At 31.7% G+C, this 11,148-nt stretch overlaps 1 protein-coding gene across 1 annotated transcript; it reads right to left on the bottom strand.

Annotated features, from left to right (window-relative positions):
- Window positions 1–1,461: 1,461 nt before the first annotated feature.
- LOC145328293 (uncharacterized) lies at window positions 1,462–9,730 on the bottom strand. Its single transcript, XM_080171920.1, has 5 exons — window positions 9,686–9,730; window positions 7,730–7,786; window positions 4,100–4,243; window positions 3,625–3,760; window positions 1,462–1,484 (listed from the first exon to the last, which is right to left on the bottom strand). Exons 1-5 carry the CDS (start codon window positions 9,725–9,727, stop codon window positions 1,462–1,464), a joined length of 402 nt encoding a protein of 133 aa, XP_080028046.1. The 5' UTR covers window positions 9,728–9,730.
- Between the last annotated feature and the right edge of the window lie 1,418 nt (window positions 9,731–11,148).

The raw sequence follows: 11,148 nt of genomic DNA, 5'->3' as shown, positions 1-11,148 counted from the left end.
TCCACTTTTTTTGGTTTTTGTCTCCGTAGGTATAGAACCCAGAAGGATTAGAGCCACCCGCAGGACTAGAAATATGTTTTTCAAAAAATAAAAATAACATGAGATTTTGTGGTCAAGAAATAGGTTTCAATGAAAGCACCCCTAATCATAACATAATACCAAATGAAAATTTCACACAATTGAAGATCAATTCATCATCCAGTTCCTATCCCTGTGTCCCTGATTTTTAACAGTATCTTGTCAACAATGAAGTGAGTGTTGAAGTGAGTGTTGAAAGCAATATTTTTCCTGTTGAGCCAGTCAAACGTAGAAACATTTTCCGAATTCTTCGGCCACTCTCGTCCGGACTTTAACTTCCTTGTTAAATATTTTATATTCAATATTAAATCATTCATTTCTACTTGCGGCTAGGGACTTTTTATTAAAATGAGCAGGTAGGGGACAGAAAAATAGCCCAAAACTATTCCTGGATATATGTTAAGCTTTTCTAAAACTCAATCAGTACAGCGTTAAATGAATTCTTAACAGACGAACAAACATTTATATATTAGTATATAAAAAGTAAAGTTGTTGAAATTAAAATTTCACAAAAAAGTTAAATGTACTCATTTCTATTTCATTATATGATAGTTGTTTCGTATTCCTTATTGTAAAATGAACAAAGCTATTTGGAAACCTTACATTTTACATAATTTGAACATAAAAATGCTTTGCTTTTAAAAATATATAAAATATTCTCCAAGAAAATAGCTTAAAAGCAACACAGGACCTGTAGGTATATTCTCTGACGAATAGATCCCAATCGGTTCAGCAGTTACCGAGATCTTAAGCTTCAGACAGACAAACAGACAGACTGACAGACAGACAGAGAGACAAACATCGTTCTAGTTTGTATTATAGATAATATGATACCTCTTTTCTTTATGTTGCTGTCTTTGATATGCTTTGTGCTGACGTTGATGATGAGAATAATTTCTAGATTCTGATATTTCATCACTTTCATCATCTAAATCTAAATGAAGAATAAATCAGGTACTATTTTCTCTTCTAGCAAATATAGAACTGCTCAGGGTACTTGATGTGGTGCGAGGTTGAATTCGACCCCTCCATAATTTAGTTACATAGAAAAAAAAGTAAAATCCACCCCTTTATTTTTTGGTATGGGGTGGGGGGTGAGTTGCACATCCTTTTCAGGACCTATGAAAAGCTACATTGTAGAGGAGAACTATATCGGTTAGCGGAATATTTCGGTACAGACAGACAGACAGACATACAATTACACAGATCCTGAGAAGCTAGGAGCGCAGCAACTAGTAAGTTTCAATAAAAAGCATTCATGTTTATAAACTCTAAAGGTCAGTATCATTTTAAGTCCAATGTCTACTTCTTAAGTACACAGTCTTAGGATTGATATAAAATAAGAAATTAACTAATAAATAGACTGCCCATAACCATCCTTTCTTACCGTTCAAAGATTGGGGGTTCTGTAATAGAATAAGTGTTTCTTTATTGAATTTTGGAAGACGAAGAAAGTTCCTCAATGACGCCATAAAAATAAGGGATGAGGAGAGGAGGAGTTGGAAAGAAAACTCCTTATAACGTAACATACTGATTTTTTGAGGGACTTTCTTCGTCTTCGAATTTTGTATCTAATTTAATTTTTTTCCTCATTTATTACCAATCAATGCTAAAATTTGAAGAAATTGAGTAATACATTTTTCTCGTGTTTTTCTATAAAAATGAGATGTTTACAATTTATCACTAGCGCAGTGTCTCTATATATAGGGGTTGTCTGTCCATCTAAAACATGAAATGTCCAATATGAGAATGACTGTTCTCTTTTTAGACTCTATAACTTAAGTATCTACGCAGGTTGGTCTATACAGTAACTATGCAATTTTGAAATTACAAACTCTACGGATTGTGTAAAGTGTATTAATGCAGGAGGGAGGGGACATTGTGATGTTTATTGCACAGGTCCCTAAAGCTTTATAATAACGCTTTCTCATTCGTTGGCTAAACAAATTTGGAGGGTTGAATTTTGGTTGGTTAGTTTATTACGTTGAGTGTCTAAACGTTTCAACCATTAATTGTAATCTACTTACGGTGTAATTGTGTGTATCATCATTACAGGGAATGCATATAAATTTATCTGCCATTGTCTTATCCCTTTAGATCCCTGGTAATATGTTAAACATAATTTTATCTAGTTATTTATACGGCGCTACTTATGGAAAAAATTATCCGTGATAATAACCAATTTTGTTCTTATAGATCTTATTGTTGCTGCGCTATTAATGGAAATGATCGTCCTTGTGGTATGCTGCATAGGATCAATGCTGTAATGAGGTGAAATCAATATGCATAAACAATTTTTTTCTATCAACATAATATTTTTGCAAACATTTCATGGAAGTTGAAACTTTTTAAATACTTTTTTTTGTTTATATATGTTTTCTTTTTTGAAATTGTGGAAAATCAAACTATTTCTATCTATCCAAATTTCTGAAAACAAGGATGATAACATCCATAAAAGCGAAGCTCTGGAACGGTAGGACAAACAAACATTAATACAGAATATAAGGACAATATAAGTAGAATATACATATTTATATTTAAAAAAATATATTTACAGGACATACTTACATTTTTAAGACTTCAGTATAGAGATGCTTTGCTTATAACATTATTCTAGGAATCACTATTCCAAAAATAAGATGAATTGAAAATCATACTTATGACACATACAAATTTTTTGTTAAAAAGGTTAAAATCAACATAATGCATTTTGGCTTACTTAACAATGCTAATTGTCCTAAATGTAATGTAGAATCTACAACTGAACATGGAATTTTTTATTGTTACTTTGCTAAGTATTTTATTCATGCATTTGCATTATTTCTAGACCAAAAATATAATGTTGGGAATCCAGAATTCATTTCTTTTAAAGAAAACTTTTTCCTTTTTAACATCATTTATCCTCAATTCAATGATAAAGATTTTCTTCAAATTTCAACAATCATTTTAGTAGCCAAAGACAGAGCATTGAAATCTAGCAAGGACAAAGCTATACAAAAATGGACTGTTTATAATTGCTACTCTCAAACACTTTTTGTTGCCCAATTTGCCATAAAAATTTTAGAAAAAACTTCTTCATATATTGATATTCCATCTGAATTTTTGAATTTTCTTTTACAATATAAAGATAATATTACTTACTTTCAAACCTAAAATTTTTTTTTATCCAATAAAGTAAATATTTCTTTTTAAACTATTAAAACAAAACAAAATATTATACATATTGTTTCATTAATGTGAAATATTTTACTGTATTTATTTTATAAAAAAAATAATATAGTTTATTTCATGTTATTTGTAATTATACTGAAATAAATTAAGCTAATAATGTTAATTAGATGGACGTACGAACTTTCTGGTAACGATTATAGAGTTGCTATGTTTTCTCAATAGTACCTTACTGTTATAGGATTATAGTGCAAAGTTTAAAATGAACAGGACAATTCTAACATGTATTGTATAAATGCACAAAAAGAGCTAACCGTTACAGACGGACGGACTGACCATAATTATAGAATAGCTTCACGTTTAAAAAGTATATTTTACCTACAGTCAAATTATCAACTCCCGCTGATGGTTCCGAATATCTGATACCATGTTCATAATGACCAGATTCCTCGGAATACTTGAGGTCTAACTCTCCATGGTTATTTTGTCTGGGAGATAGAGGATCTGAGTTCACCTAAGTTCATTTAAATATGATCTATATTAAGTACTAGCGGCTACGCCCATAGAGGCCTCTAGTTACCCTTGGAGGGGGGGGGGGGGGAGGAGGGGGGAGATTGACCCAACCCATTTTCATTTTTTGGGAGAGGGTCATTTTTTCTTGGGGGATTGTGTTACCCTCCCCCAAAATAGATATAAACCTTCCCAGGACCAGCTACACTGTAAAGGAAAACCAAAAAACTTTCATTAACCCTAAATAAGTCTAACTAGCAATTACAAGCTGAAATTAATGTGCTTGCAATTATGCCGTACGGACGTTCGAAGTCAAAGAATAGCTGTGCCTCTTTAAATGTACCTGTACTTTGACAGTATTAAGTTGCCAGAGCTGTTTGTCAGTGTCTCCAGGTTCCCAGGTGGCCGCTGCTGGAGCTTGAGGTTCCTTAGGATCTGCTGACAGCTGGTATTCGTCAACTATGTGGATCTCATCTAGATCACTCGCCTTGATCAAGAAAAAAAAAACTGTAATAGCAATTTTAATATTGTAATAGTTATTTATCGTAAGGTATTATAGACAGCTTTCCATGGATTTTAAAATGAAATATTATTAAGAATAAAACTAGTTTTGTTAGCTACGAGGGGCCGAAGTTGGTACTAATCAGGGATAAGGGATGGGAAACGTAGGAAAATATTATTTCAGGCCTATTTCAAGCCTAGGCCTAATAAACCAGTTTTGGGATGACGAAGTGGTTCGTCCTAAACGCTAATGAAAAAGCTGTGTGTGTGTGTGTGTAGATAAAGTATAGAATCAAATTCAGGTAGCTAGTTTAAAGTAAAAAACATAACTTTTTATAAACCTATATATTAATGGCTTTTGCTAAAATGAAGTTTTTTCTCTCCCAAAATTTTTTTATCTTTTACTTTTCGTAATTTGAACTGTCAGAAAGCTATCGTTGGGTTTCCCTCAGACAGATTTTAGTTTGTATTATTTGCATTTTTATTAAGGAGTAAAAATTTTATTTGAAAATTTCATTGCTAATTAAAATTCAAAATAAATAAATAAATATGCACTTGGGTAACATTCTATCAAGTCCTTGGATACTATAATGTAATGATATATCTGAGAGAAGTTTTTAAATAACTTAAAATGAGAATACACGGCCCCCCCCAAAAAGAGTATGGGGGCCCCCCCATACTCTTTTTTACTCCCCTCATCCCCCCATCTCTTTTTAGGGGCAGATAATAGGGAAATGGAGAAGGGAGGTGGAGACAAGGAAAGTAAGGAGCAAGGGATATGAAGTGGGAGAAAAGGGGTAAGCATTCAATAGTTGCCAACTAGAAATTACATTTTTCTAATAATGTAAAAGGATGTGGTATTAAAATATTACTCGTAAGATATAATAGTAAAAGAAAGCTAGAAGGATTATAAAAAATATTAGAAATCTTATTTTCATTTTTAGTTGGCAACCATACTAGTATTAATGGCACCTTCCCCTTTTCTCCCTGTGTATATCGCTTGCTCCTTGCGTTCATCTTCCTTCTCTCTTTCCCAATCAACATATAATGTTTCCCAGCACGCTTGCCTGTCTGTGGCAAGAAACTGGCCTGACACGCCTGCCTGCTTGGCAAGAATATGAGATGGCATGTTTGACTTTCCCTTTTCTCGCTATTCAATCCAGGGAGTAAGGGAGGGGACAATGGATCGAATATTCAATTTTTAGGAGTCTTAGACTTTGGGGACTGGCTTAAAGGGAACATGCAAGAATTTAGCAGTTTCTAACCAATCTTGGGGACCAATTATGAATGACGTCACGCAAAATCATGCATAATCTCGCGGCAAACTAGCGCGTCAACAAAAAGATAAACAATAACAAGCAGACAGAATATTTTGATTTTGAAAATTATTTTGTAAATTGAATCATTACATTTTTTATATCTAATTCTTGTTTAATGTTAATTCATTCCGATTAGTTCGTTGTAGAAAGAAATTATATTAAGATTATTAGTTATTATGAGCAAAGCCTTCCTATAATTAGGTCCCGCACATTTGTACGTCCGTAACGATTAGCTCTTTTTGTTACTTTAGACATGTTAGATGTTTCTTATTGATTTAATGTAAAGGCAAAAGTTTTTTGTCTTTAGCTTAATATTTCTGTAATAAATGATCCGATTAATTTCAAAATTTTAGAGAAAATTCACGAAGTCCTGAGTTGTTCAAGGTTTGTTTATCATTAAAATCTCAAGATGGTGTTATTTTATTTTTCTGTCCTGGATGCTAGGAGCGCAGCTACCAGTTATCCTAAGATATGTTACTTAAACCTTAAGATCTTTAAAATTAAGAAATACTTATGTTCTCAACTATTTTATTTATGTAGTATGAAATTTCGACGCAAGGTATCTCATTTTTATTTTGTTAAATGAAATAACTTGAGTTAAAAGTTCTGTAGGAAGGTAATTGTTTTAGTAAGTTTTGTAATATAATTATTTAAAGGCTTTTTCATGTCTAAGCTGTTTAATAAATACAATAAAAAAATTTGGGTAAAAGAAGTTGTAAAAGTAAAATGGTCTGTTTCCTTAATTTTCCGAAGTTTAAATAACAACAATTATGGAAATGAAATGTAAACAAGGGTTTTGATCTCTAGAATCAAAGGCTTGTGGTATAGCATCAGTTTAAGGATGGTGCATTTTGAATTAAAAACAATTCATAAAGTCAAAAAATTCCACTAAAGGTTGCTATATTGCAAATACTTGTTTTATCTGGAAATATCTGGGTTTTCAACCTTAAAGGGTCACAACTATAAAATTGAATTAACTGCCCATTGTCCCCTCCCTTACTCCCTGTATTCAATCCCTTGCTCCTTGTCTCCACCTCCCTTCACTGTTTCCCTATTCTCTGCCTCTAAAAAGAGATGGGGGTTGAGGGAAGTAAAAAAGAGTATGAGGGCCCCCATACTCTTTTTTTGGGGGGGCCGTGTATTCTCATTTTAAGCTATTTAAAAACTCCTCTCTGTACTGTGTTGTATTGTACAAAAATTAGGGTTAAGGTGTTGTATCAATTCCGTACTAAATTTTTAAAATTCAAAATACAACATCTAATTTATAAACTACCAAATGAAAATTCGTAGCTACCTTCTTTCCAAAAAAAAAATCCCGTTATTTTTGTTTTTTCTATATGGCCCTTTTTTAATGTTTAACTCTAAGCAGATTTAATAATTAAGCTAATGTGATCTAACACCATTTATATTTATTTTTTCGTAGCAGACAAAATCATTATTTTTTCTAGAATTGTCTGCTTCTAAAATTTCCTCCAATTGGTGATTGGTTGATACAAAACAAGCCCAAATCACAGAACACTATTGGTTTAGAGTGGTAGCCAATATGAGCCGTCCGCCAGTAAGGTCATTAAATTAGGCAAATGGTAAAAGTTGCATGATCCCTTTCAAAACCAGGCCGAGACCTAATTTATGGCCAGGTTTCCTATCCCTTATCCCTGGTACTAATTCTATAATTTTAATCTTAATATTCGTAGAAGATTGTCTGTAATTCGAAACATTACTTTTTAGTATGGTTGAGAAACAAGTGTATGATATCAATAGAAATTATAAGATTTGCATGGGCCAAAAAATGCATTGCTGATGTAGAATAATGGACAGTATAAAATGTTCAATGTTATTCATAGTAAATATAAAACAAACTAGCTACCTAGTAAGAGTGGAATTTAATTTATGCACTATCAATTATACTCGATACAATTATTATCTATGAGATTGCCAGCCTGTAGTCAGTTCAGATTTTAAAAGGTCATGTGTTTTTACTTGTTGATAATTATAAAATATTTTGTTACCTGAAATCTAACATGGCTTGGCTTGGTCTCCATGTGTTTTTACCTGTTGAAAATTATAAAATATGTTGTTACCTAAAATCTAACATGACTTGGCTTGGTCTCCATGTGTTTTTACTAGTTGATAATTATAAAATATGTTGTTACCTGAAATCTAACATGACTTGGCTTGGTCTCCATGTGGACATTGTACGTCGGACTGTCCTAAAAATGATAAAAAAATATTAGAAAATTTCTTATGTTTTATCAGTATAATTCATTTTACATTTTTTTTCAGTATGGCATGCAGATTACTTTTCGAGAGGGTTGTAAACCTTGAGAGGGTAAAGAAGTAAGGAAGGCAGTGGGTGTTGACACCTACTTACAATCCTTTCTGCACGCTTATGCTCTTAAACTACGGAAAGGTATCCTAAAATATTCCCTTCTAAAGGAAAAAAATCAACCCTCCCAGGATTCACTTTGATCTACTTTGACCTACCCTAAAATTATTCTTGGATTTATAATAAAAATCCTATATAAATCATCACACTTTGATAAAATATAACACAGACAACAAATTAATTGTGCTATATGAAAGATATGCCCTAAAAAAATCTAGTATGTACGTACAACATGCAGTATACAAATTTTCCACAATTTATAGTAGAACGAGGACAATTATATCTTTAAGTAGCGCAGCTACAACAACAATCTACAAATCTTCCATGGCTAATAATAGCAGCTTAAAACAAGATTTAAAAAAATATATAACATAAACCTACATAAATTCAAGGTATTTTAGCTAAGTAGTAGCTGTACTATTTGAATTTTCAAATGTGAAATACACAATGATAGAAAATGAAATTTAATATTTAGTTGTGGACGTATGGACAGACACTATATATAGAGTAGCTGCACTTCCTAAATGTAGTAACAGCTCCTATAGTGTCAGTAAAACAGATTTTTAGAAAGAATAAAAGAACCTTGAAATATTTAACAAATCCTATAATGAAAATGGCCACTACACTAAACATTCATACACTTTTTTAGCATAGCTACTCTAGCCTTTTATGTCCGTGTATCTATTATGATCTACGATGACGTATAGTTTAAAAATGTTATATTAGTAAGGTATAATCTGGAAAGCACGCGCATTTATTATTTTATTTGTCGCTTCTTACACCTTCTACCCCCCCAAAAAACAATAAATTTTTATAGAACTTTTAAAAAAAAATCATATTATTTTTCGATTACCACTTAACCGATTAAGGACAGCTTAACATAGGTCTCAGGATGATTTGGGGATTTTTTAATGTCAAATTTAAGTATTTGTCTGGTTATAGGCTATTTTTCTGCCTCCTATATACCCTTCGAATTCAAAAACCTCAGATACTAGGGGCACAGCCGCAAATGATTTAATACTTTAAGAAACTAAGAATCCAATTACATTTAGTAATATTCATAGTATTGTTGCATCTATACAATTTACTTCGTTTGTTCGTAGCTTTCTGATTTGATGGGCTTCGCTCTTATTGATGTAGTCATCCTTGTTCCCTGCATGTCTGTGTAAAAGTATGAGCGTGTCTGTGTGTACTTGAGTGTGTGAGATTTTATGTGCATTTTTCTGCTTTTGTTAATTGGATTTCAAATTTTCTTGTGTGTAACGTAACTTTCAAAATAGAAAGAAAGTACGTAAATATAAATTAATGTATTATAGGCATTTCTGTCATTTTTTTATGATAAGTAGAATCATTTAATGTATTCCATTCTTTAGATAAATTAGTCTATGTTAACATTCTCTGCACCCCCCATACAGCAAGCAACTGATAGATATATGTTTATTTGAGAAATAGGGTAACCTTTTCTAAAAAAGGTCAAAGATCAACCTAACATTATCAATGTTGTAGGCTTGATCCTTGGGTGGTGGTATATAAACCAGCCATGTCCATTTTCAAAAGAAGTTTAGAATAGCTTTCGGCGAAAATTCAAATAAAGATAATACTAAATTTAACAAAACTTATATTATTTTTATATTAATATACGTGGAAAACTTCTGTTATACGATTCTATACATTAAGTCTTACTGGAAAACATTTTTATGTAATTCCAACTAAAAAGTTTTACCTGATTTTTACTACCACATATTCTACTAAAAATGTTTCTCATTTTAATTCTGAAATTTGTATGATATAATTGCTTTAATCATTACGAGCAGCTTCGTCCCTAGCATTAAGGGGCTCTGTTAATTAAGGCATAGGGATCGCAGAGCAGAAAAATAGCTTAAAACCGTTCTAACTATAAGACATACATTTAAAAACAAAATAGCCTAAAACCACCCCGGGTAATATATGAAGCTTTTCTAAAAAGGAGACCTCAATTGAATCATTAGTTATCGAAATCTTAAGCTACATACAAAATAATATTTTAACATATTTGTTATATTTTCAAAAATAGCATAACATTGTAAACTAACATGCAGATGAACTTTAAATATTTTCTTAATTAGGATAATTACGACTGTCGAAAAATGTTCAAATTTTTTTGGTTGATAATATTTAAATATTATTATAACTTAAATAAGATAAATTCATTATTATTTAAGTATTATTTTGGTTTATTTTATAACCAGCATATTCAATTGTTATTAAAAATAGAACTAAACTTAAATAGAAAGCATTATAAAATATTCCCTTATTAACAGAATGGTTTATTTCTAATGCCAGGTAGAAAGACCAATGTTAAAGTATTAATATCGTACTGCTTTCTTTTTATTATAATACAAGTAAAACTTTTGTATTTAGCAAAAGATCTCGAAAATGTATAGGCTTATGAGGCTGTGCTTTTCAAGGAAGATAATTAAATATTTAGGGATAGTTTCTAAGGTTTAGAATTTTGTTAAATAACTTAATTTCGTTATAAATCTTATATAAAAGTTACATTAAATTTTCAAGTTACAGAGCAAAATGTAAATTAATGCCTGAAATTATGAAATTTATTAATCAATTTTGTCCGCCTATTAATTTGTGTTTTGATGCATAAAGTAATGTAAGCATGAAGATGCAATTTTTGATAGGAACATCGCGCAGATAGAACCTTATATTTTGCTAATGAAGCACTATTCTACAATTCTACCCCTAGCACATAATCTGTTCTGACTTCTGACAGAAAATTAAAATACAGTTTATTCTTAAAAATTCAAATGATAGGGCAAGGACGTCCAATGGGGGGGGGGGGGTAAAGGGGTGATTACCTCCACAAATGAATTTGGGGATGCCGTAGTCACCCCCAAAATTTTGAATATTGAATTTTTATCCCCCCCACCAAAAAAGTTTTTAAAGCTTGGACGTCCATGCCTATATGATATAAAGAATACCCCTCCCCCCAAATGAATTTGGGAGAGGTGTAGGCACCCCCAATATTTTGGATTTTAAATTTTTACCCCCCCCCCCCAAAAAAAAAATGAAAAAGCTTGGACGTCCTTGTGCTAGGGGAGAGGTTTTAAGGGTTATTAACAAAGAATAAGAGGGTTTCTAACTTACAGCATAACTTTTTTCATAGGTTTGCTATAATGTCTTAATGTTGTCGTT

The sequence above is a fragment of the Acartia tonsa genome, chromosome 1, assembly GCF_053477335.1.
Source record: "Acartia tonsa isolate MP-2025a chromosome 1, ASM5347733v1, whole genome shotgun sequence".
NCBI classification, from domain to species: domain Eukaryota; kingdom Metazoa; phylum Arthropoda; class Copepoda; order Calanoida; family Acartiidae; genus Acartia; species Acartia tonsa.
This window is presented reverse-complemented; position numbering and strand designations above follow the sequence as displayed.

Coding starts and splice junctions, on each gene's coding strand:
- LOC145328293 (XM_080171920.1), bottom strand. CDS start 9,727: ATGAGAAACATTTTTAGTAGAATATGTGGTAGTAAAAATCAG. Junction 4,244..7,729: donor CAAGTCATGTTAGATTTCAG/GTAACAACATAT, acceptor TTCTTGATCAAG/GCGAGTGATCTAGATGAGAT. Junction 3,761..4,099: donor TTAATACTGTCAAAGTACAG/GTACATTTAAAG, acceptor AAATGAACTTAG/GTGAACTCAGATCCTCTATC.